Source organism: Pituophis catenifer, unplaced genomic scaffold (assembly GCF_029215685.1).
Source record: "Pituophis catenifer annectens isolate HBS135680 unplaced genomic scaffold, rPitCat1.0.hap2 SCAF_1, whole genome shotgun sequence".
NCBI classification, from domain to species: Eukaryota; Metazoa; Chordata; class Lepidosauria; order Squamata; family Colubridae; genus Pituophis; species Pituophis catenifer.
The window spans coordinates 176,105,255-176,133,168 of record NW_027256881.1 but is presented as its reverse complement, the minus strand read 5'-3'; the positions used below and the strand labels follow the sequence as shown (position 1 = coordinate 176,133,168).

The following is a 27,914-nucleotide window of genomic DNA, read 5'->3' as shown; positions in this document are numbered from 1 at the left end:
TCATATATGATTAAAAAGAGTGGGTCATTTAAAGTATAGTCTGCTGTCAGAATTGCTAAAGCTTGATTCATGAAGCTTCTGTACTAACACATTGTTGAATTTGCCAGCAAAGAGGAGTTCTCCAATCAAAAACCAGGGTCTTACATGTGAACCACCTAATTTGGATGCTGAGCATACAGAGGTAATCACTGAGGCTATATTGTTTTGGGGAGAGTAATAGGAATCAATGGTGGGAGCAGGGTAAGCAGGCAGAAAAACGCTTCCAAACAGTAGTTGCCACCTGGGCTTGTGATTAAGTATACATTTAAAATGGTAGTTCTATTGTAGCCATTGGCAGAAAATTCAATAAAATGTCCCTGTATAAATATTTATTGAAATTGGAACAGCAATATCTACCAAAAAGGGGGTCATTTGTGTATATAGACCATCTGATTGGCTCCTTGGCTTTCTCCATGAGCCACCTTTTTCTCCTGGCTCACTGAAAGGACCTCCTGACACCAGGAAATGTGAAATAGATTAAGCAAGTCAGTCCTCCCTGCTACCAAGAACTGAAGATTTAGGGGAAATTGCACATAATTTATGTTGAGGTGCCTTTTAAGTTGAGGTGCTGAAGAGCCCATAAACTATTTCAATCAGTGCCTGAAGGTTTCTGGGGCATTGAATATTTGTTTTATTTTTGTTTTACCACTTGTGTTTTGTTGCACCTAGGATGGCAATTTTTCATCTAGGTTATATCTCAGAGTACAGATGAAGGGCTTATAGCACGGAATGCCTTGCTGTCATAGCGGTAGGAAACTTGGCACTCATATGCACTAGTGTCCCTGCAGCAATTCCTTTGAGGCTTCCAGGCTCTGTATCTGACATTAAAACAGATAAATAAATGGGAAGCTGGAATGCTGCAAAACACAGTAGCCATCAATAGCATCATTTCAAGCATCTTAGAAAATAAGAATGTTTAGCAATAAAAGAATGATAGACTGTACCCCATTGTATGGCCTGCAATCATCCCCACCTAGCCAGAAAAAAGGAACAAGCTAACCTGGACTATTAGGAAACATCTTATGCGGGTGGAGGGGCTGACATGGGGCAAGCTTCATACCTGGCCTTCCTGTAAGTATTTGTGACTGGTCATGCTTGCTGCCTCTTTGTGAGTAGGTTGTCCTTCTGCAACAACCATTGTATGACATGTTTACAATATGTCCCCCCCCAAAAAAATGAGTGTGTGCATATTTTATTTAAAAATGGCATTCTTTTGATGGTTTTGTTCTTTAAGTGACATATAATAATTTTAACAATTCAAAATACAACAAATTGTATGAGCCTTTACCTGCTGTTGGAAGTGATGGTGATGTAATCATCCCAGTGTGGATGCTTGGGTGGTTTTAGGGGTGGGGAATTTTTGGTGGGTGTGGGTGTGTCTGGGGATTGTCATGTGAGTTGGGTCTGATCTGTGGCTGTTATGTGAATTTTGTTGTATGGATATACTGCATATACACGTACAATGACAATAAACTTTATTTATTTATGTACCTACATATTATTTTCTTTCCATGTCTCATCATGTCCATTTGTTTTCATTCCAGAAGCTCTAAAAATAAATTTAGATTTAAATTTAAATAAATTTCAATTTATTTCTAAGACTGGGAAATGCAATTTTTCTTCCATCCTAACTTACAGAAACTTTCAAGACAATATCTGGAGGTTTTCTTGCTTTAATTAGTAATCACAACAGTATTGATTCCCTGGTGCATCTACACAATCTGCATTTTAACCTTGTTTCTTCCTGGCCTGCAGATAGTGTGTGAATCAACAGAATCAGACTCTGTTCCACCAAGACGAGCCTTTCTGGGCTGCCACCGTGGAAATTCCATTGATGGAAGCATCTCACCCCAAGGGTCCCAAGGGAAAGGAACCCCCTATCCTCGGTAGGCATTCTTCTGCAAGGTTAAAATTTGTCAGTTTCAATTCAATTAGTTCAGCACAGGGTAATTTACGAAATCTTCCATTAAAGAGAACTAGTTTGGTGTAAGAGTTAAGGCGCCCGAATAATTTTGTGCTCCTTTACTTTCCTTTATTCTAAATCATCTTTCCCTCCAAAAGTCCCACTGGAAACCCTAAGATTGTAACATGTTTAAAGTACAAGTTTTTCACAGCCATTTTTCATTTTGAGCACAGATTGACATAGTACAGTAATACAGCTGTATCCACCCAAGTGTCCTGCCGGGGTATAATACTTATACTCCTCAATCCCCTAGCCGTTGTGGAATTGTAGTCTTGGACACCTAAAACACTTTGTCACACTTGAAAAGCTGAACAGAAAACATTTCATTCATAAAATACTTTTAAAAAACGAAAGATAATAGTTCATTTTGTATGAACTGAGGAACTTCTTTATATATTGAGCTTGAAACGAAATACATCTAAGTGCTTAATTTCCTGCCCTGATCTAGCCAGTGGATGCCTTATTTGATAGGACAAACATGTGACCAACCCTGTTTATCAACCAGGATCCATAGTTAACACAATCTTATTGATGAAATTGTTGAAATGTGGCACCTGTAGCTTACCAGTGAGAAGTCAAAAGGCTGATTGTGCCTTACATATACAGATGGTTAAAAAGAAACAGGAAATCAAATTGGTATTTTCTATGTATTGGGTCCTTTCCCCCCTCAAATATGCAGGTTCAAAATAGAGCAAGGGTGGTCACTATGGCAATGAAGCTGCAGGCAGGGTCTCTAACCTGCGTCATTAATTTCTCTTCATTTGCTGAACTCATTGATCACTCCAAACGGAACTGGAGAGGGTGTTGCCTAGCAACAAGCAGGAACAGAATAAATGTTGTTTGCTCTACTTACTGATCCAGCTTTTATACAATTATTTCTGCCCTTGACGATAAAATTCAAACAATCATTACATCCTGGCCTTTGGGGAAAGTTTGCAATCACTGACTCAGTGAGCTTAGTGTGCAATTAAAATTAAGTAGAAAAAAAAATTGTACATTTTAAAAATTGCTGAAAGAGAGAAGAGGAAAGCGAAATAGAAGTGGAGAAGCGGGGAGGAGGGGAACAAAAATAATTTAGAAAAAACCAACACCACTGACTAACCAAATGACTTCCAGACCTACTTTGTTGTATTTAATGCAGGAGACAGAACAGAGCTATTGCTAAAAATGAAGCCAAGACCTTTCCCAGAATTCCTGAGGAATTACATAATAACTTGCTACTTGTACTAACAGAGGCATGTTACCTGATTGCTTGTGTCCCGTAGAGAGAAGGAAGTCAAAATATATGCCAATAATAAAGCTGCAAATCAGGAAGATTAAAACTGTCATCATCATGTAACTGCTTAATTTAGATAAATAAATTGTAGGGGTTTCTCCTTGCCATGTACAATTTCTTAATATCTTACCTATCTCTTTGAAATAACATAAGGATATTTACCTAGAAATGCTGCTAAGTAAATATAACAATGTTGAAGTAATATAAATGTTTACAAAATTTATTTCTTCCAGTAATTTTGCTAATTTTTCTTTGAGCTAATAATATATTTACAAGAACACATGAAAAATCTGATATGTTTACAAGAACAGATGAAAAATGTTTCACTGAATAATTATTTGTAGATTTAAAAGAATTCAAGCAATAATTGGAATGCCAATTTTTATAAATTTCAATAGAAACTTAATAGAGTTTGTAGGAAGCATAGAGGTATATGACAAAGTATCATATATCGATAGTCTACTCGTTGACTGTTCAAAGTTGCAACAGTACTGAACAAGGAGAATTTATAACCAGTCCTCAAAGTTCTGACCATTTCAGCATACTATTGGTCATATAATTGTGATTCAGCCACTTGGCAACTGGCTTACACTTACAACAGTTATAGCATCCTCCGGGCTCATGAGTCCCATTTGAGACTTTTCCTGCTGGCTTCGCACAAACAAAGTCCATGAGGAAGCCAGCAGGAGGCTCCAGTCCTGCTGCTGTTTCTCCTGAAGGATTTCATACTCCATTGCAATCCTACCTGCCTGCACTGTAATGCACACCTGCCTGCAGACCCACCCCCATAACGCCTGAACACCTCACCCACCCACCCACACTTCTTGTATGGGACTCCTGCCTCTTTCTGCTTAACAATCCACACAGTTCTGAGATTACGATGGCAATGGGGACTGCTGTGATTGCCATCATTAAGCAATGTGGTCATGTAACATTGTGCTTTATGTCCACATTGCTTACAACAGAAATTCTGGTCCCAATTGCCATTGTAACCTAAGGACTAAATGAATTTGTCACGCTATTCAATTAATTGAATACTCTGTTAAATTGCCAAATAGTACTATGATAACAATAGTTCTTATTTTATACTATCTATTCTTTCTTTAAAAATTACTCAATAGTGAATAAATAAGGCATGAGGCATAAGGTTAGAAAGAGTTACTTAGCATGAAAATACATTAATTTCTTCAATATGTATTTTATCCTGGTAACCCTTAATAGTAGAAATAAGATGACATTGTTGTAACAAAGTTCTATCTAAAGTGTATAGGAAATAGATAACCTTTTTAACATATTGCTATAACATGCATTTGCAATTTGTTTATTTGTACTGTGAACCACAAATTTGTACTTGTCTTGGGAAACATTTTTTTTTCTGCATAAGGCATGTCAGAAATTAAAACATTGAATGTAATTATTTCAATCAACAGTAATTTATCTGATCTTTCAACTTGCTCAAAATGCCTTTGCTGAACAATTGATTAGGTATTCTGTTACAGGGGCACAATAGGAATCGTTTTTATTTAGCACAGCTAAATAAAATTTTGTACAGTTCTGATGGAGCTAATTTAAAATGTCTGCCTAAAGGTTCCTTAGCTTTCTTCCCCAAATAGTCTCACTGTTATATATTTTTTACATGTTTGTTTCTCTGTGAAAGATAATATCTCTGTATTTAACTTGCATTCTATTTATAAGGGGAAAATGTCAGACTTTCTTTCATCTGTATATCAGTTTGCATCTTTTTCGTAAAAGCGGATCCTTTAATGAATCATATAGTATCCAGAAAAAAAATGAGATGACTGTTTCTTACAATAGTCACAATGAATACTTATATTTATTCAGCCATTCAATGTGTGAGATATGAATAAATAAACTAGTTGAAAACAAGGTAGTTTCTAAAGTAGATATCCAAGCATGCATAGAATGGCATATTCAAGGTAAATTTGGGCTCCAGGTGCTTGTGACATACTGGCTGAAATGTACCACATTGTCCATACTGTTATCAGAGAATACTACATAGGACATGGATACAACAAAGTTTGGTAACCTGCTTTGTAGCTTTTCTATCATAGTAAAAAGCATTGTGTGAAAGCTCTGATTGATCAAAACCATGAGGAGAGCAGAGATCAAATCTATGGATTTAAGTGGTGATAACTAAGCTTTACAGATTAACTTGGAATAAAAGAGTACATTGCAAACAGCATTGATGAATGAAAAGAAATGAAAATAGATGTGTTGAGCATCTGTGAAACTAATAAAAAAGAAAAGATGTAATAGATCTGAATGAAGTGGCATTCAGAAATACATGCTAGGAAATGAAGGTGTTTGTGCAATTATGAGGGGGAAAGTGTTAAAATCTGTGTTAGGAAATATGAATTACTGTCATCTAGATTGTTATGGGAGCATATGAAAACAGGAATCCATATGTTGGTGATACTCGCCTGATATACTGCAATGAATTGTGATAATAGAAGAACCAGACCTGAGAAACATTGTGAGTGAATGTGTTCCAGGGGAGAATATATTGCTAGTGACATGAATGGATGGGCAGAATCAAGATGATAGCATTCAGAAAATATGAACAGGCCATTTGAAGACCTCCAATGAATGGTGACTATTTGATGAGTTTCTCTTTAGTTTCAAATACATAGTCTAAATATAACTGTGTTTTTTTTTTGTTTTTTTTTTAAATTTGATTTATATGCCGCCCTTCTCCAGAGACTCAGGGCGGCTTACAATGTGTTAAGCAATAGCCTTCATACTTTTGTATATATTTTTATACAAAGTCAGCTTATTGCTCCCACAAACTGGGTCCTCATTTCACCTACCTTAGAAAGGATGGAAGGCTGAGTCAACCTTGAGCCTTGGAGAGATTCGAACCAGCAGTAAATTGCAGGCAGCTGTGTTAATAACAGGGTGCGTAGACCACTGTACTATCAAGGCTCTTTAAGTACATATAGGAAGAGGAGATATAAAACTAAAATCATTATTGGCTAAATTGTTTGTGATGAATGACCAAGAGAATTCATGAAGAATTCAAGAGTGTTCAGAGGTTTGGAAATGTGTGGAAGACAATTTTATTGCAGTGTTGAGAATGGATTTTGGAGGCAAATGAATAATAAAGGAAAGGAAGAAACTAGAAGAAACAAAAGTGAAAGGAAAACTCCAGGGAGTTCTGTATGTTAAGTCTGTGGTTACAACAATATAATTTTATATATTTGTATAAAAGTATTAAAAGATAGGTTTGTCTCCTGTCAGAATGACTGGAAAGCAGGCAATAAAGAAAGAAGACATGAAAGCTACCTCGAATGGAGTGAAAAAAAATGAAGCAGGGTGCCCCATAATTATGTGGTGCTAATGAGAAGGATGAACGTGTTTGGTGGCATGGTAAAATGAAAGAAACTGAATTTATATATATCTGCAAAAAGCAGAATGAATGAAAGAAAGAAATTGTATCTTGTGTAAAGAGAAAGGGTAACAGCGGAAAATGTAGTCAGAGAAAAGAATGGTTAAGGCTTAAAAAGTCAGAAAAAAAGCAAATTCGTTTTGTAGGGAATGAAGCATTGTTTTGTAAGTGGATGAATGGCCTAAACAAGGAGCCCCCAGCAGAGTGAACATAATTCAAAAGAAAATCAAGTGATGAAATTATTGAAGTGGAGGAATGCCTGAGGGAGTATTCTATGGAAATATGTTAGAGTAAACTACAAATGTCAGCAATAAACCTGATGAAAAGTAATACATGCTGTGAACATTTTGAAAAATGATTATGATAAAAATACAGATACCATTATTGGAAAAATGTTAAAATATGGATATGGTTTGTTTACAAGATTGTATCTGTCCCTGACAATTGGAATCATTTTCCTGTGGTATTATTAGGGTTCATATAGGTGTGCAATTTCAGTTAAAACTGACAAAAACCAAACTAGATTACGGTAGCAGTTAGAGGATCCTTGTTAGAATACAAATGCTCTCAAAAGGGTATGTTTATCTCAGCAAGGCTTTTGCAGAAAATTCATTAGATGTATTTTACAGTATATATAATTTCACATTTAACATATTTTTTATTAAATATATAAACAGTGTTGAAAGCAGTAATCCATTAACTGGTAGGAGAAGCATTAATGCACCATTGAAACATCAATTGAATTGATGAAACACTTTATAGAGATATGGATGATTAATCAGTTTTCAAACACACATGCTTAGAAGAAATGCCTACAACTAATTGCATTTACAAATGCACATATCTATTGCTACAGGCAAGATAATTGTAGAATAGAATCCTACAATTGGAAGGTCATAAACCTTAGCCTCCTATTTACTGCAAGAAAAGCATCCCTGAAAGTTAGTTGTCCAGATTCTGCTCTTGAATATGATCTGGAAAATTAGTACAAAAAAGTAAAAAATTCTGACTACAACTAAGCCAATTTTATTTTCACTGACTCCCAGAGTTGTTCTGTTCCTGAGATCAAGGAACAGGTTTTAATCTATAAAGCTCTTCTGAACTTGGGACCATGTTATCTAAAGGAATGCCTTCTTCCCAATTGTCCTCAGTGAATCCCAGGAAAAATTTCTGAGGCCTATTCTGGCATCTTCTAATGCTGAGATCCTGAGTAACCAGTATACAGGAATGGCTCTTTTCAGTGGTTGTCTTTCACCTCTGAAATGATTCTCCCGGTATAATTTTATTCTCTTTTCGGCCATTTTTGTTTGTACATATTTTACTCAATTATTGATTTAATTTTAAATACACGTGTTGTTTAGAATCATTTAAAATACTCTGGTGCCTGCTGCTTGTATTATTTTATCATTTTAGTGTAACATGTTTTAATTCTTGTGTTTTGTGCATTGTACATTTTCAAAAATTATGAGTTTATGTTGTTATAAGTCTGGGCAATATGATCATGTTTATATTCAATCTTATGAATCCTTTGCAGTGGAATTTTATCCCTGAACAATGATCCATGGGAGTGTATTCAACAATTCCAAAAAAAGCCAACAATTTTTTGGCAATCTAAGAAGAGTATATTCATGTGTAATTTTAAGATCAGTCCTTTGGTTGGGATTGGGCCCTTGGTTTTTAAGCACAATTTATAAACTAGCAATTTCCAGAGTATCATGAAGACCTTCTGTTTGAAAGTTAATTAATGTAATTATCACATACATCAAGGAGAATCTGAAATGTGTGCCCAGTGGAGATGACAGAAGAATTGGGCAGGTTTTCATGGAATCCAGAGAGAGGCTGTTTCTTCCTTCTGAAACTTTCCCAACAATGCTGAGTTTTAAAATTCATGCTCAAGATCAGCTGGGCCCCTTTCATTCTTCTTCACTCTCCTAAGTCTTAGAATAAAAGCTACATTTCATATTAATCAGTTTGTGTTCCCTTTTTTCTAAATAATGGGTTACCACATTTGGGGATTGTCTGTTAAGATCATGCTGATATTAACAACTCTATCCAGGATGAAGAAACAGACTGTTATTTGGGGGCCCACATCTTGATTGTTACTTGATTCCTCAATTGATTGGATTAATGTGCTTCTTTTTGCTCTTTGTAACAGAGTATCTTTGGTGATCCCACCATGCCAAAGGTCCCGCTATGCCACTTACTTTGATGTTGCTGTATTACGATGCCTGCTTCAGCCACACTGGTCTGAGGAAGGCACACAATGGTCCTTGATGTATTATCTCCAGCGGCTGCGCCACATGTTAGAAGAAAAGCCAGAGAAATCATTTGACCCAGAAATCCCACCATTGCCAAGGCCACGCAGTAGTTCCATGGTGGCTGCTACTCCTTCATTAGTCAATACTCACAAAACACAGGTAAAATCAGGCAATTGGATGGCTAATATTTCCAGTTTTAAACATTAACACCTGGTCAAAAGTTCAGTTGCAAGTTAGGATTGAAGTTCATGTTTAATTCTGTAAACAAAGTACTCATTATTATCATTGAAGTTCTAGATATACATACTGAACTTTACTTGTTGTAGATTGCTTATGTCTCTTTACTTTGGGGGTGCTTATGCTAAAAGAACCTAAATAAAGTGAGAAACAAAAGATCATGGACATCATTATAATCATAAGCAAGTAGAGGATGTATTGATTAGTATTTTTCTATATTATCAAACTTGAGAATCAATGAAGAGAGTGGGGGAGAGAGAGAGGTGCAGATAGTGGTACAAATAAGCAGATATTTAGGAACAGCAACAACTTTAGCTAAATCTTGAAGTCTACAGAATAATAAGTCTTTCAAGAAACAAAATCTGATATGAGGATTCCAAAGTAGCCAGTGAAGACTGTTCTCTGTTCTTTCTAGAGAACACTGCAAGATTATAGAGAGAAAACTGAAATATAGACAGAAGGATGTCTGTAATGATAGGAAACAGCTAACACTGGAAATGTTTGAATATGACTAAACTAAATAAAAACTTTTATTCATATTCAAAACATTACAGTTCAAGCATTACCACAAGGTTCAAATTCTCTATTATCCGAAGGAAACAAATGCTGACAAAAAGGTCATGCTTTTTACATGCTTGGTTTTTTTTTTCTTGTCTTTCTTGGGGAGTGTAGGATCTCACAATGAAATGTAATGAGGAAGAAAAATCATTAAGCACCGAAGCTTTTGCCAAAGTATCCCTAACTAACCTGAGGAGACCAGCAGTTCCCGATCTCTCCTCTGATTTGGGAATGAATATATTTAAAAAGGTAAAACTATAATGTTTTAAATTCCATGTATGATCCCTAAATGACATACTAACTGCATTTTACTAGATGGAGGTCTAATATTGCAGTTGGATTTAGCCTTATATTTGCTGTTGCTCCTTTCATAGAAGGGTACAATTAAGATCTATGGCCTAGTATAGTCTGTGTCCAAGAAAAGATGGCAGGCTTCTACCTAAAGCTCAGGAGGACACCAAGCTGTGTACACATTGCTTTTCATTTTGAAAAAAAACCTACTGGAAAACCATGGAACAAACTTCCATCTAATGAAACAACCAAACCAAAAGCAACTGCAAGGAAATTGTTATTTTTTAAAGGTTCTGTGCACTCATTTCACACCTTCATAACCAGGTCCAGTTTTTGAATCAAACTCCAGATGCACATAGCCTAATATTTTCCAGTTTTATTGGCACCAGCTCCATCTTATATACTAAGCATATATTCCACTGCAATTCCATGGTCACTTCTGTATTTTACGACACCATTTGCATCCCAAACCCACTCTCCATCAGTCTAAAACCCAACCATTTCTAATGAGCTAAAATTCACTTGTAACTTTATTATTAAGGTAACGTACATTTTTTCCTAGTTCAGTTACTTTAAATCAGGACTGGAAAATTGTAGCTCAGAAGTACCTGTAGCCACATATGCCCTGATTACTACTGTATCCAGTCCTTTTGAAGTAGAAAAAAACATGAAAATAAAATAGGTTTTTGTAATGACAAGTATCCAGAGAAACTCAGTATTGCTTAGGGTTGCCAGGTCTGCTTCCAAAAAATAGCGGACAAGCGGGGGGAGGGGGGGTTAAGTAGTAAAAAAATAAAAAAAAATTACAATTAAATTATATATTTTCTTACAAACATTTTAACACGTATTAAAATAATCACTTCAAAACTTTACTTAAAATTCAAAACATCAAATATATTATAATAATATGTAAAATATTAAATTACATTTTACTTTGCTGTCGTGTATATTTTTTATTTGACTGCGCAGCTTTGATCAATTCTTTGTGTTTAAGGAATAATTCTTTAATTTCAGTACAACGTTGAGAAATATTAAAAAATATACAAAGTTCACTTTGAACTGATGGTACAAGCAGTTGGTTACGTTCGTCAGTCCACAAATTTCCCATGACGCTGAAAATTCGTTCAACGTTTGCATTTGATACCGGAATTGATGCACAATATTGGAACAGTTTCAGTAAACTCGGAGCTGGCTCTTTCTTGAAAAAGTACGTCCACTTATCAAGGGATGAATCGCCCTGCAGATGAACATAAACTTCTTCTAAGGCAGAAATTTCATCGAAGAGAGTGTTGGGTGGAAGTTCTTCTCGCCATGGTGATAATAACCAGATGTTCGTCATTTCTTCTAAAGTTGGAGGATTATTGCGATCAATTAGATTGAAACAACTTAGCATCTCATATACTGAATCGGTGAAATTATACCACTTTTCTAGGTACGCAATGGCTCTTTGATACACGTCGATGGCTTCTTTCTTGAACTTTTGCACGGCATTCTCAGGCAAATGTTTTTTACGTAAGGCAAATAAAACTTTCATTCCAAAAAACTGCTCATCGTATTTTTTTTGCAAAGAATCACGCAGCTTACACATGATAATGTGAAGATCATATGCAAGAATTTTCTTGCTTTCCAGCTTCAGTAGGGTGTCTTGCATTATTGACATGAAGAAGTGCGTGAAATATAAATACAATTCTGAAATTGTTGGTTCATCGTCCTTTGCGAGTTCATTTTCCTGATCCGAAATAAGGTTCCAGATAAACTTATGGCACTCATCAGATCCAAGAGAAATAAAATATGATTTTAGAGGTATCCAGTTTAAAAGAAGTCTTTCGACCGCTTTAAACAAACTTAACCAATGTGTTGGAACATGGCGCAAAACTTCATGGAATTCTGACTCGCAAAACTCAAAAAATGATTTCAACTCTTCTCGTTTCTTTGCAGAATTCGAAAATTCAGCAAAAACATTCAGCACTACATTTTCGATATCAAAAGATAACTGCTTTAATGCATTTTTTTGCGCTGTTGTGTAAAATGTGATTATTGCAATGAGCATTCGATCTTTGTCTCATTCTAACTTAATGAAAAAAAAGACAAAATGCGATTCTCCTATCCTTATTCTCTTAGACTGTACAGCTTTAGATTATGTACCATTTCATCATAAAGCTTTTGAAAAAAAAAATGTCCACTATTTTGTGAAAAAAAATAGTGAACATAATGTGAAAAAAGTGGACTCTCCGCTCAAATAGTGGACACCTGGCAACCCTACTATTGCTAATGACTATGAGGTAACCTAATACTGTGGGATCTTCAGCCTTCTAGAAAAAAAATATAAGCCTGTTTCTTGGTCATCTAAATGTTGCCTGCCCTTACTCTGATTAGATAAAACAGTATAGGCCCAAAGAAAAAGCAAATTAATTCCAGGTTATTTTCAAGAATCTGAGCGTCTGAGAAGAGATTTGTTGTTTGTTTATTACATTTATATACCACCCATTTCACTGTTAAAGAAACTCTCTTAAAGAAACTCTTTCATGCTTTCTGCAATTCAGTTGTCCTGCATAGATTTCTTCTACATTTTTCCTGCAGTTCAAGAGTCGTAAGGAGGATCGTGAACGCAAGGGCTCTATTCCTTTCCACCACACAGGGAAGAAAAGGCAACGTCGAATGGGAGTGCCCTTCCTGCTCCACGAAGACCATTTGGATGTATCACCTACTCGAAGCACATTCTCTTTTGGCAGCTTCTCTGGGATTGGTGAAGACAGGCGTGGCATTGAGAGAGGAGGGTGGCAAACCACTATTCTAGGTGAATAAAAGGCCCTTACTGAAGACAAAGTAACTTTTCTAATAAACCAGAGTTTATCTCCTCCAGACTGGAGGAGAAATGAGGAATAAAGTAGTGAAGAAGGAGGAAAATTTCATTAGCAGTTAAAAGTCCATTTATAACATTTAATGCCACCCAACATAACTTATTAATTTAATCTTATAGGAATCCCATTTGTTATATGTTATTACTTATGCAAATTTTTCTTTTAATCTTATATATCTGTTGTTTGCTTAGTCTGGATAATTATTCGAGAATTAATTATTTTCTGCCCAATGGAAGCAGATTGTTTCCAGCTCATTGATCCATTCTAATCAAATTCCTAAAGCTCTTAAGTCACTTAATGATCACACTGCATTACAACTGAGATACTCATTTTCTTGGTCTCTTCATCTTACATGAAAGGAAAGGGGCATTTTCATTTTTTATAGCACTTTATCACTGATTCATACCCTTTGTAGTAACAAATGCAGTGGCTATGCTCCTCACTGAAGTTTTGCTGCCATTTCCAGGACATCTCTGAACTGGAGATGCCCAGTCATTTCCAGATTTTGAAGTTGCTCACCCCAGTACTTTTAAGAATCATGATCCATGAAAATAAAATAAAGGTATATAACTTCCCACCAAAACAAAAACAAACACTATGAGCCATAAAACTGATGCATTAGAATTTTTTTAAAAATCAGTTGATGTTTGAGCAAGAATACAAAGACAAATAACCTTTCCTACCCTTCACCCCTACCCACTGATTGGCAACAGGCTGAACAAGGGGAAAATCCCATATTATTTATAACTGGCTCCTGTTGAACCCAATTCAGAATAAACCAGTTTGCCAACTTTGTTTAACCCATCACTTCAACCAATTGACTGCTGACCTGTGCCTCATTCAAAGTCTCTTTAATCAGTGGACATTATAATGATCTGAAATTTGTATTGTGACAGTCCACAAGGGCACAGTACAGTCTCTGTAAATCCTAATAATATTTTTTATTTTTATTTTAAATATTATGCAGTTTGCAAATGATTCCTGAATAAGTGATAGAATAGCAAGAAATAACAAAATAAAACAATAACAAAATACATAAAAATAAAAATACAATAAAATGATGCTGCAGCACTAACAGCACAATGCATGTCTTTTTTCCTACTCCAGGGAGATTTACAAGACGGGGCAGCTCTGATACAGCTACTGAGATGGAAAGTCTGAGTGCTCGGCATTCTCATTCCCATCATACTTTGGTTACTGACCTGCCAGATCACTCCAACAGCCATGGTGAGGTGATATTCAAAAATATGAGCAAGTGATTTTTCCAGCACATACCAGTAGTTCTTGAAGAAGTCCAGATGACAACTAGTTAGAATTAGAGTAAACTTTTGAGTTACCCAGGATTTTTTTCAGGACTTGTGTGTTTATATCAGATCCCAGTTATAAATGAGTCTTCTTATTAAATCAGAAGAGGGCAGTGTTGGAGGAATTACTGTAGATAAAGATGATATATTGTTTGAACTCTTAAGTTTGTATGAACAACTAATATTTCCCCAAATGTTGCCGATCTAACAAGGATTACAAAATAGACCAATAGATTTTTCTTTCCTCTATTTAGTTCTCCTTATAGGTGGTTATACACTTAATTAGTTGTGAACAATAGTTGTAATGTTCCAGAGCTGAACATTGCACTTAAATGAATCGGCTTACACCTTCATATCAAGTGCTCTGTCCAATGAACTAATATCTGTGATGCTCTCTTGCAGTACGTTCCCAAATTTCCACCATCACGGTGGCCACCTTCAATACCACACTGGCCTCTTTCAATGTGGGCTATGCTGATTTCTTCAGTGAGCACATGCGCAAGCTCTGCAACCAGGTGCCCATACCAGAAATGCCCCATGAGCCCCTGGCATGTGCCAATCTCCCTCGAAGTCTGACCGATTCTTGCATCAACTATAGTTGCCTGGAAGATACAGATCACATAGATGGGACCAGCAACTTTGTCCACAAGAATGGCATGCTGGATCTTTCGGTAATGATCAAGAAAAAGCAATATTCATTTCTGTGCTAGTTATTGTATGATGCAAATCAAAATTCCTTAAGTATGCAGTCTTGTTCCATTTCAGCCCTGCATAAAGATCATTCCACCAATTAATAGTAAAGTAAAATATATAACCAATTCTCAGTGAGAAGAATTTAATACAGCATTATATTGAAACCAGGGTCCTATAGAAAGTTCTAGTTAAAAATGGAAATATTATATGGAAAACATGATCTTCTATAGTATATTGTCACATATTTTATTTTATCCTGTGTTATGCCTTAAAATTTTTGTTGCTCACATTGCACTTGAAGGATGGAGTAGGTTAAAAATGCAAATCAAGAAGTTCATTTTCCCATTTCTCAGTGAGTTTAGAAGTATAAAGTTTAGTGCCACTGAGTGACCAGCAGGCTTAAATCTTGTTGAATTCTTTTCAAACTCCAGAAAACACTCAAATAAAATTGCTGTTTTAGTGGAAGGGGCTAATTTCTAAACTTCCATGCATGCAGAACCTTTAATTACAATGGAGGAATACGTTTCAGTGAGAGAGACTTTACATTAATTTATTGGTATCCTTTAGGAACCAGCTACACAATGCTAAGCATTGATCTTTTTCAGGATATTGATAGAGGAGAGGCAAGATACTTAGGATACAGATGAATATCTGTCAAACCTGGAAGATGTTAAGTATGCCAACATATCGTGTGTATGTTGGCATAAAAGGTGTTAGGAACATCTTGTCTTGAATATATTTTCCTTCAGAAGGCAGAGAAAAACATGAGTATCAACTATATTTGACTTAATTGTAGCCTATTAGGTATACTAAATGGAATAGAAATACAACAATAGGAACATTTGGATGATTATGGAATGCTAGCATTCTTGATTTTAAGAGCACTAATTTGTCAAACAGTTATCAAAACAATGATAACTAGGTTCCTGCAGCAGGAGAAAATAATGGGAACATAAGCCAAAGATGAGTAGAACTTCCCCAAAAAGTACAGTCACAAACAGTTCCAGATGGGGAAAAAGTGGAAGGCAGCAGAAGAAACCAAACCAGTTGCACAATCAAGAGGAGAGACATATAAGGTGACAATCATCATGCAAAAATACATAAAAGTAGTCCTGATTTGAAAAGATGATGCAACAAAACAAAAAATATCATAATAAATCAAGGGTAATGAATTATGCTAAAAAAAAACTTTTTCATATAAGTTTCCAATTATACCAGCTATTCAGTGGGATGACAATAAAGATAAAAACTAACAAAGAGAAAGTAGAACAATTGAACCCTATTTGGCATCTTCTTTGAGAACAGGATATGCATCCCATCAGGTCATTATGAAGAGCTTGTTGGAAGAGCAAAATTTCAATTCAAGATTGATGGAGAAACCTAATCAGGGAATGGAAGCTTGTACGAGTTCAAATTTTACAAAGGTTCACATGGAGACTGAAGTACCTGCTATTAGAGCTGTGCAGTGTTTTGGACCCAGCCTCCAGAAAGTACACCAGACTGGATAAGAACACAAACATAGCATCTACATATATTCTGCATCCTTTCCTAGGATGACACCAATTGCAAGTTTATGGAGATCCCAAGAAAAACAGCTGCTTTATACTGTTGCTGACATGTGCTACATTGGGATTCCCATGTATTCTGAAGCTCCTTTTGCATACTGGGTCCAAAGTCCTGGATCCAAAATCATAATGGATATGTTCTTCTTAACTAAAGACAACCATATGGGAATATTTAGATTTAGATGAGGGAATAGAAGGGAAATTTATCACATTTGCAGATGACTACCAAGATGGCAGGAAACGTGCCAGAAGATAGGCTCGAGATCCAGATCTTGGCAGACTTAACCATTGGGCCCTATATAACAAAATGAAATTCAATGTAAAGAAAAGCAAGGTTTTACACTTAGGCAAGAAAAACCAAATGTACAAGTACAGATTAAGTGAAACGTGGCTCAACAGCAGTAACTGCGAGAGGGATCTTGGAATCCAAGTAGACAAACACTTGCATATAAGCCAGCAGTGTGTTGCAGCCACCAAAAAAGCCAATGCAATCCTAGGCTGCATTAACAGAGCTGTAGAATCAAGTTCACATGAAGTATTAGTTCCACTTCATAATGTCTTGATAAGACCACACTTGGAATACTGCATCCAGTTTTGGTGGCCACAATATAAAAAACATGTTGAGACTCTGGAAAGAGTATAGAAAAGAGCAAGAAAGATTATTGGGGTGCTGGAGGCTAAAACATATGGGAAACAATTGCAGGAATTGGGTTTGTCTAGTCTAGTAAAAAGAAGGAATAGGGCTGACATTATAACAATGTTCCAATATTTGAAGGTTGCCACAAAGAAGAAGGGTTTAACTTATTTTCCAAAGTGCCAGAAGGCAGGACAAGAAGTAATGAAACTAACCAAGGAGAGAAGCAACCTAGAACTAAGGAGAAATTTCCTGACAATGAGAACACTCAACCAGTGGAACAGTTTGCCTTCAAAAGATGTGGGTGCTCCATCATTGCAGGCTTTTAAGAAGAGACTGGATAGTCAATTATATGAAATCCTGCTCAACAGGGGCTTGGACTAGAAGACCTCCAAGGTGCCTTCTAATGCTGATGTTCTATGAATATGAGAATAGTGTTCAAATAGTTGAAAGGAGGTCTACTATCCCATAATGTATGCTCCAGAATAAAAGTCTCTAAACTCAGAAAGGCAAATACTGTAAGAGTTTGACAATGGAAATACAGGTAATCCTTGATTTACAACAGTTCGCTTAGTGACTGTTCAAATGAAAAAAGTGACTTATGGCCATTTTTCAGCATCCCCATGGTCATGTGATTTATATTTGGATGCTTGACAACTGACTTACATTTATGATGGATGCAGTGTTCCGGGGTCATGTGATCTTTGCAAACTTCTGACAAGCAAAGTTAATGGGGAAACCAGATTCATTTAGCCACCGTAATACTAATTTAACAACTGCAATGATTTACTTAACAAATGTGGCAAGAAAAGTTGTAAAATGGGGCACAACTCACTTAACAAATGTCTCACTTAGCAACATAAATTTTGGGTTCAATTGTGGTTGTAAGTTGAGGACTACCTGTAGTAACTAAGGAAGTGGCTAGATGTGTGCAGATAGCCATCTTTCAGACTAGGGACTTGAACATCTATAATTTTATGAAACATTATTTTTGCTTTATATTGTTTCAGCAGCAAACTACTTTTTATCAAAGGCAGATTTGTTTTAGATCAGCTAAAAAAGCACTGCTACCAGAAAATTGATCTGGATCATGCTTAGGGTGGCTTATATAAATGGTGCACACATATTTTCATTCACCTGCTATTATGCTATAATTGAACATGTCCCCTTGTTATAGGATATCACATTTAGACCATTTCTTTAGAGACCTGCAGTCAGGTTTTTGCAAACAATAAGTGAATATAGTGTTGCCCACAATATCTAACATTTCTTCTTTCAAGGTGGTTCTTAAAGCAGTTTACTTGGTCTTGAATCATGACATCAGCTCCCGAATCTGTGATGTGGCCCTCAATATTGTGGAATGTCTGCTTCAGCTTGGTGTGGTACCCTGTGTGGAGAAGGTCAGAAGGAAAAGTGAGAATAAGGAGAATGAGACCAATGAAAAGAGACCAAGTGAAACTTCCTTTCAACTCAAGGGGGCTTTGACTACCTCAGTGTCTGGATTTGGGACTGCTGCAATAACTGGAACAGGAGATGGCAGTGGAGAAGGTGGAGGAGGAGTTGGAAGTGCTGCTGGAGGAGGAGGAGGAAGTGGTGGAGGAGATGGAGGAGGTGGTGGTGGAGGAGGAGGAGGAGGAGGGGGAGAAGGTGGAGGAAGATCCTTTGAAAAGAATGATAAAAAGGAAGACAAGGTATGTTGAAGCTCTCATAGGGTCATTTTTTACCAATCAATACTATTATGTAAATGCTGAAAAGATTTTTATAGAAACTTCCATATTGATGTGATAGTCCATTGCCTGATTTAACTTCTGATATTGTGTTTTGCAAACTGTTAAAATTCCAGGCTATGAATTAAGGTTTGTTTTTATTTCTCAGTTTGCCTTCAGAGGTTTGACATATGATATCCCTGTTCAGATATTCACATGAATGTGTAAAGATTGAAACTAAGTATGGGATAGATGAGCACATAGAAGAATTATCCAAGTCATTTCAGTGTATGTAGCATGCAGTGTAAGATCTTGATCTTATGGTTTAATTTCCTGAAGCAAAAATTAGAAGGATGCTCTTACACTCCCATCTTAACTTGAAAAAATTCTTCTAGTTAAATTTTATTTATTTATTTGTTCAACTTGTATGCTGCCTTTCTCTGAAGACTCAAGGCGGCTTGAATATTTGTATGCCTTTTGCAATAACAATATTTTATTAGTATTAGCATGAATAAAGTTGTAGAACTTTACTGTGAGTTACAAACAACAAATGCAAAAATACTTGCTTTTGAAAAACTGCATATTATTCTGAGTTCTACCAGATCAGCAATCTTGTAAAATAAAAGTTTCAGCAAGCTGATGCATGAATTGCAACTGGTTGATCAATTGCCCTCAATGTGAAGTCCTCTGTGGATCTACATTTAAATGGAGTGAAGCATGCAGATTTCACTTATTGGCACCTCACTGGGAAAGATCTAGTGATGTGATGAATAATTAGTACAAATGCCAACTTAATCAGTAATTGCTACGAAGAAGACAAATTCCATGTTGGAATTTATTAGGAAGGGATCTGAAAGCAAAACTGTTTATTTATATTCTTACAAAATCTAACATATAGTCATATGTGGAATACTGTATGCCGTTCAAAGTTCTACAATCCAGAATAACCCAATTTAACCTCAGGGTGAGAAAAATTAGATCACATGAAATATATGTGCATGTAGCACACTGTTATTCAATTTTCCAAGATGTCATGATGGCCAACAACATAGACAGCTTTAAGAGTGGATAAGAAAACATGGATTAGACCACCAGTAACAATAGTACACCCAGGATCAAAGACAATATACTTTCTAGAGCTGGTTCTTGTAGAAAACAGGTGTACTTTGCAAGGTTACTACGTTTATGTCCTCTTGGTGGTCTTTCCAGAGCCATCTGGTTGACATTTGTGAGAAGGAGATGCTGGATCTGGAATACATTTGTATTGGGTATTCTTACTTCTTCTAAGATTGTAAACAATAAATTGAATTGCTTCTCTCTGTGTTTCAAAGTCTTTTGATCAGACCTATCCACATAAAACTGATCTTTTTGTTTACCAGTATTAAAACTGTTTCCTTTAAAGAAAACTTTAAGCCTTAATGGTCTCATGTTATCATTTATAGAAAAAAATTCTGTGTAAGTTTTATTCTGATAATAGATAAACAGGCATATGCCAGTTTGATATTATTTTTCTGATTCTCATCATAAACTGAATAGCTTTTTCTCTGGTCTTTCTGGTTTCTTCAAATGTTGTGCTGCTAAGGATGAAAATACTCCAGTAAGCACTCATAGGCTGGCTCTGACAATGCTGATAAAAATTGTGAAGTCTCTGGGCTGTGCATATGGCTGTGGAGAAGGTCACCGAGGACTCTCTGGAGATCGTCTGAGACATCAGGTATAAAACTGCAGAAGGATGGAAAGTTGTTTCCAAATCTCTTCCGTTTTAAATCCATAATATTTGGATACCATGGATTTTAATAGCTCTCCAGTAGTTAACTGTGCTTAGAGTACAGTGTTTGGTTATATACCAATATACTGGTTGCTATGGTTTTGATAATAGAAAGACAGGTATGGAAAAAATTTCTAGTATTTAAAGCACATCTACATTAGAGAAACCCTTTTAGCTTCAAATCAAGCATGAATGTTTAGAATAACGTGAATAGTGATAGAGCAAAAGAGAGGCCCTTTAGATCTAGGAGAAAAGGCCAGGTTATCAAGGGGACCTGACACTTCAAAGATAAGTGAGATTCCAGTACACTCTAATCAGAAGAGCTCCTACCATAACAACGAAGTGAAACAAAAAACTTGATTGCATACTGTAGCGTCTAGCAGCCTCGCCTAGTTTCTTATCTTAACCGTTGTTGCTAAGTAGCTGCCTATGCATTTGTCTTCTAAATTGTAGTGCACATGTATTAAATTTTAAATACTTGTATCTTACATATTATCCTGAAACCTTTATTCCTCTGGAAGCTTTGGGTCCAGGTAAGTAATTGTATCAATAAAAATAGGAAGACAATTGTTTAAATCCTCTCTAGTTATTTTGTGAAGTTCATTGGGTACTGTTTTTAATTACTCAGGAACTAACAGGTTGAATTCACTATGGTCCTCTGTAATTATCACCACCAGAACCTAAGCTTGACATTCTTAAAACCTTTCTTAACAGGCTCAGAATTGCCTTACAAAGTTATATAAACTGGATAAGATGCAGTTTCGTCAGACAATGAGAGATTATGTGAATAAAGATTCATTGAACAACGTGGTGGATTTTTTACATGCTTTGCTAGGATTTTGCATGGAGCCAGTTACTGACAGTAAGTATAGATTGTCATCCTTAGCATTCAGCTTTCCTGCAGATGTGTGCCTAAATGTATTAATTTATGTGCAATGTGTATGTTTAACTTTTTGTTTGTTTTAATTGAATGAGACATGGGCACTTTGTCTTCACTCCTTTTTTTATACTGCCAAGTTCATTTTGGAGTACTCCCCCCCCGCCCCCATGTGGTTTTCCAAAGTAACAAATCCCTCTTCTGGATGGAGAATGCTATTGCAAATCAGGAATTGCTGAGTTCAGGTGTTACAAATGCATATCTTACTGTTTTTCTGAAATTTAACCATGCAGTTTAACTGTTTTATTTTGCATTTTGTAGACAAGGCTGGTTTTGGAAATAACTTTACTACCATGGACAACAAATCTACAGCCCAAAGTATTGAGGGCATTATTGTCAGTGCTATGTTTAAATCTCTGATCACTCGCTGTGCCTCTACTACGCACGAGCTCCATAGTCCTGAGAATCTGGTAAGGGCAACTTTCCTTTTCACACAATTATGACAGGTTTTTAAGTACTAGCTTTTCTATTCTCAATATAAATTGTTGAATTGTACCACCTTCTTTCAAAAAGGGGTGGAAAAAATAAAATATAAACTGTTTAAAATAATTTTTTTTAAATTAATAAATGTTGGCAGGTGAATTTTGGAAAATGTCACACAGTTCAGTAGAACATGAGAGAAGCAAATCCCCTTTGAATTTGTATCTAGTCATTAATTTGACTTGAAAATGTTATCACTGTGTTGTTCAAGATGGCAATTCTTCGACCTTTCCTTTCAACATTTTCAGGCAGTTTCTATTAAATTTGTTGCTGAAATTTATTTCATGGCAACAGAAGGCCTGAAACATAGACTGATTCTCTTAAGAAAACATAAAAAGAAAGTGTTTGTATGTTGGAAGCCTAACAAACTCTCTCCCCCTCCCCCTCCCCTCCCCCAAAATGACATCCTGCTGGCTCCAGGGTCTGTACTGTGACATCCGACAATTGGTACAGTTTATCAAGGAGGCTCATGGAAATGTTTTCAGAAGAGTAGCTCTTAGTGCTCTTTTGGACAGTGCAGAAAAGTTGATTCCAGGAAGAAAAACAGAAGAAAATACTGAACAAGAACCCAAACCACCAGGGAGTAAAAAGTATGTATCTGGACTGGAAAAGCCATTAAGATGCTTGAATCTAGTAAGGTCAGCCTTACCCAGACTTGTCAGCCTTACTTTTGGGGAGAAGATGAATCATACTAATACTATTTGCTCTAAAAATCCTCCTTTCCCCAAAGATGGTCTTATGTTATTCATAAACTGTAGATAGCAGAGAAATGTGCTTTAATTTCATTCAAATGTATAGGGTTAAAGCATAGTTAAGAACTGCGTTCGGGTTACTCAGCTGAAAAGCTATTCTACAAAATATTATTTTTATACAACATAGGAGAATAGGATACTGGATTAAGTAGACATCTCAGTCATTTATCTATGAGGAGGGATGATCTGCTTCATGTCAATATGGCATGGTTATGGATCCATGTTCTCTATCATGGCTGCAATTCTGCTTCTTGCTGATGGGTTGGGTTGGGGGGCGGTTGAAGCTGTGCCAGCCCTGATACTGAGTCGCACAAAGCCAGCAGCACAAGGTCAGCCAAAAGGAATGTGGAGATGGTGAATGGACTGTTTCCAAAACAACCTGAGAACTTCTAATACATTGAGTGATAATAGGACATTGACTGGCCAGGAAAAAAAGGGGAACTTAATTGCATTGTTTTCACACCAAGACAACAGATTCTGCCTTGCAAAAATCTGAAACCACTTTGTTCTTAGTAAAGTATACTCTTGGAAAAAAAAACAATGTGCCAGGAGTCTTTCTTTACTAACTAATTCCAGTGAGATGGTGACATTCTCGACTTTTTTCCCAATTAAACATGGAAGAAGTATTTTTTTTCTTAACAACTGTTTCATACACAACTTTTTCTTTTTCCATTATCTTATGGAATTAGCCCTAATATATATAGACTAATTCTATTTATTATCTGTCTCTATCTATAATGTTGGTATATATATATATATATATATATATATATATATATATATATATATATATATATATATATATGTCTTTGGTTATTCGGGTTTTCTCCCGCGTAACACCCACGTAACACCTGCGAAACACCCGTAAACACCCGCGAAAACCTCAGAAAACAAACAAACAAACATATATATATATATATATAGCAATGATCATTGCTCCTAGAAGCACGAAGCCGAAAACACCAGCCTGAAGATGATGAATGAGACTTCGTCGAAACGTCGCCAAGACACTTTCAATTTTACGCGGGAGAAAACCTGAATAACCAAAGACCTACATACAAACACCCACGAAAACCTCAGAAAATCATCAGGCTTATGTGAGGGGTTAGGGTTACTGCAAAAGACCCCTCACATAAGCCTGATGATGGCAGATGAGATTCTGTCGAAACGTCGCTTCTACCCTTTTAGGGATATGTTCACAATTACACGGGAAGAAACCCGAAATATTAACTGTACACACATACACACACACATTATATATATATATATATAGTGTTAAATATATATATATAGTGTTATATATATATTTAATTTAATATTGTTATTTAATATAGTTATTTATACAAAAAAGGATAGAGTTAACCACAATTTTCAGACAGATTATTTTTTAAAAAATTGTGTGTTCTATCAAATTGGAATTTCTCTCCACATGGACAGATATATGGTAAAAAGGGCATGCTGCAGTAAATACATCTTGACTCTAGCTTAGTAAATGCTTAAGAATATCTATATATAACTATATATAACTATATATATATATATACTTAAGCATTTACCATATATCTGTCCATGTGGAGAGAAATTCCAATTTGATAGAACACACAATTTTTTAAAAAATAATCTGTCTGAAAATTGTGGTTAACTCTATCCTTTTTTGTAATGGAATCCTATACATATTTAGTCCCATATAATTACAAGCTAATTAAATCCTATTTAACTTAATGAGAAGCGTTCCTGAATTTACATTAAATAGGCACATTTACAAATTAGATAATATTGGTATATTTTCATGCCCTTGACTGCTTTTACCATTCATGATTGATATATGAAGTACTGATAGGAGGAGGAGGAGTAGAACATTTACCTCATCTTTCTGTTTTAGAAATACTTTTAAAAATAATATAGGGAAGCTAAATAGGAATAAATACAATATGTTATTGTTCCTCTGACTAGTAGCTTTGTCCTTGTAGATCTGAAGTAGGAAGTGTTGTTATTGATAAAGGACAGCTGTCTTCTGGTCCAGATGAATGTCGTGGCTATATCTCAGGCCGTCCAATACAAACTCCTGAGCAGTAAGTAAATTGATAAATAAATTGTATTTTAATCAACAGATTATATACAAACATAATTTAAAAAGCAAAAACAACACTATTCAGACTTGAATCAGCTGGTTTCCTCGTTTTCATTGTAGCAAGGTAAAAATTAGCTTGCTAGCTGAGAGAAAAAGGTTCACATAATAATTATATGGAAGTTGTTTCTCAACAGCTTCTGCTCTCTGCACTGCTAGCAGTAGAGAATATTTTATTCTGCCTAGCCTTAGGCAAATCATATTCACCATCTCAACACCTTCCTAATTTACTACATAAAGATGATTACTTTATTAGAAATATTATATACTATTATCCTAGTGCTTACTGTCCTACTTTACAAGGATCACAAAATCCAATTATTGATATTTTTAGTATATCGCTTTTATGATGATAGGTTTATGGCTTATTCCCTCTTCTAAAATTAGCCAAACAACTTCCAGTATCCAGGGCACAGGGTAGGATTAGAAGAGAGAAAGATGCTGCCCTATTTTTTAATTTTTTTTTTCATTTTGCTAAGTTTTACCAGCCATGTAATTCCTTCACAGTGATGAACAAATGCAAGGAGCAGCCTTAGGCCGCAAGGATTTCTGGCGGAAAATGTTTAAATCTCAGAGTGCAGCTAGCGATACCAGCAGCCAGTCGGAGCCAGACACTTCCGAATGCACAACTGCACACTCAGGAACGACCACAGAGAGGCGCTCCCGCTCCCGCTCCAGACGGATCTCCCTGAGAAAGAAACTCAAACTCCCACTAGGTCATTCAATTATTGATTTGTTAGCTGTGCTTTTTCTCCAGGAAAATGTAGGGATTTATTTTCTTCTTTAATCCCATAACTTCAGCAATGAAAGCGACAGAGATTAGCCCAAAGTCATCCAACCAGATTCCATAGTTGAGGGCAGACTTGAACATGGATCTCTATTAATTCTCTCCACACAGGGAGCCTTTTACATGAAGATACTTTGTCATGCTATTCTGTGTCTTTTAATTTTTCCCCATGTTCCTTTATATGACTCCAAATATTTTGTTTAGATGTTAGGAATTGAGTCCTTAATACCAGTAATGAGAGATGTAGATTATTTAACTACTCAGAAAGATATTCACACCTATGCTTTCTGTACTACAGGGAACTGGCTGAAACGTTCATCAATTTCTGGTCTGGCAGATGGTGTAGAAGATCTTCTGGATATTAGCTCTGTGGATCGTCTCTCTTTCATCAGGCAGAGCTCCAGGGTAAATATCTAACCTTTCTATCATCACTCTTTTTTAAAAAAATTAAAAGCTATCTAATAATGAATGTGCATGTTTATTTTTCTGTGTATCCATACCTATATCTTCAACATCTACAGTATATTTCTTTCTTCCTGGACTGAAATTGTCACTGCATATTGTTTCTAAATCTGTGGACTCTTACAAGTATTATCTGTCTTCCATTTTAAAGAAATTACTAGGACCATGCAAGCTTTTACTTTCATTTCTCCTTTTTCACGTCTTCTTTCACATACACATACACAGACTCATCAGTACAACAAGGAGAGCAGAAGAATTGTTTCCAAATTTGTGTCATACTCTCAGTAGAGCTGCACAATACATTTCAACAAAGGGAAGAACACTTCCTTTTGAAGGGGGAAAAATAACTCAACCAACCAGCCAACTGCAGACTTCTATTTTTAACATACATACAACATGTACAAACCTATTATTAAGTGGCTAAGTATAACAAAACAAAAACAAATCAGTGAGAATATCAAGCCCCTGCCATTCCAATGCTATTTTAATTATCCTATAAAAGAGATTTGAAAAGGCCACAGACTAGGAAATAGTCTGGAAAATAGAAAAGAGTAATAGGTTGCTATATATCTGTGATGTTTGCATGCAAATAAAATTGGGCCATGGGCCTAAAATAGATTGGAAAGGGAAAAATATATAGCCCAATTGATTATATACTCCAGAATAATAGGGACACAAACAACTTCTCTTCCCAATTTGTCAGGTCTAATTGGAAAATACTGTGGGCACAAATTCAATTTTCTGCTTTTAAATGCCAATTTAAAATATGTGAAAGCTTCAGGTTATTGAGCATCAGAGAGCATATCACCCAGGGACAAAAACAAAGTTAACAGAAGTTAACTGGACTTTAGAGTTTTGACTCTTACTGTAGGTTCTAGAGCTAAAAGAATTTGGTACAAGAACAAATAATTTTAAAACAAAATTTCTCATCAAAACCAAACTAAGCCGAAGAAAATAAAAAATGTGGAGAAGGAGGAGGGCTGAAAAAAGGAGAGTGGAACTACCACATCTAAAAATTTGTGCAGAAGACTTTAAACATGGTTAAATGGTTGGAATTGAGCTACATCTTCAGTTGCATTTCTCAAGCATTTTAACTTCCCATCATTATTCTTCACATTGCCAGATTATTGTAAACTGCAAGGAACCCAAATATGAAAACATGGGTTTATAGGTTTTATTGTTTTATTGGACCTAAACTTTGCTTTACTAGAAACTAAAAGTTTCTTCCTGAATGAGGATTTTTCTGAACAAGCAAAGCAATAAAGTAATTCAAAAAATAATGGAGCTCATAAAGTATTTCTACAGGCAGAGAAAATGAGGCCACTAACCAGCTTTCTTAGCCCACTGCTTATCTCTCTCTTCAGTGACTAGTTTTCCTTAGAAGTCATGAGGTAGAAGAATAGACATATTAAGCACTAAGGAGAGAGGAGGGAGGGAGAGGAAGGAAGGAAGATAGGTTATTTTGTTCCTGTTTCCTGCTTATTCAACTGTGATTCCCTCAACATGGTTCTCTTTATGGACATATGGTATTTAAAATATAACTAATAAAGGCGAATATTTATTAAAAAGGATATTTTAAAATGTTATGTTTATATCAGCAATGAAAACAATGAAATGATGTTTCTTTTAACATTTAGGTGAAATTTACTAGTGCAGTGAAGTTAGCAGAAGGTGGGCCTGGAAGTGGCATGGAAAATGGGCGTGAAGAAGAGGATAATTTCTTCAAGCGTCTTGGTAAATGGCGCACCTGCCGAAGACATCCATCCAGGCTTCATCACACAGAAGAAAAAGATGGTTAGAAATCAGGGT

General features: G+C 35.9%; 1 protein-coding gene across 1 annotated transcript in view; it reads left to right on the top strand.

The window, feature by feature from the left end:
- Nucleotides 1-27,914, top strand: part of UNC80 (unc-80 homolog, NALCN channel complex subunit) — a 186,147-nt gene that overhangs the window by 13,454 nt on the left and 144,779 nt on the right. Inside the window, exons 6-21 of the mRNA XM_070956783.1 lie at nt 108-181; nt 1,786-1,925; nt 8,840-9,101; nt 9,852-9,986; nt 12,609-12,825; nt 13,997-14,140; nt 14,596-14,864; nt 18,366-18,776; nt 20,374-20,505; nt 21,274-21,421; nt 21,758-21,906; nt 22,397-22,566; nt 24,699-24,800; nt 25,364-25,572; nt 25,942-26,048; nt 27,743-27,839. Of these exons, the coding sequence (XP_070812884.1) occupies nt 108-181; nt 1,786-1,925; nt 8,840-9,101; nt 9,852-9,986; nt 12,609-12,825; nt 13,997-14,140; nt 14,596-14,864; nt 18,366-18,776; nt 20,374-20,505; nt 21,274-21,421; nt 21,758-21,906; nt 22,397-22,566; nt 24,699-24,800; nt 25,364-25,572; nt 25,942-26,048; nt 27,743-27,839 (2,766 nt within the window). The remainder of the gene's footprint in view (nt 1-107; nt 182-1,785; nt 1,926-8,839; nt 9,102-9,851; nt 9,987-12,608; nt 12,826-13,996; nt 14,141-14,595; nt 14,865-18,365; nt 18,777-20,373; nt 20,506-21,273; nt 21,422-21,757; nt 21,907-22,396; nt 22,567-24,698; nt 24,801-25,363; nt 25,573-25,941; nt 26,049-27,742; nt 27,840-27,914) is intronic.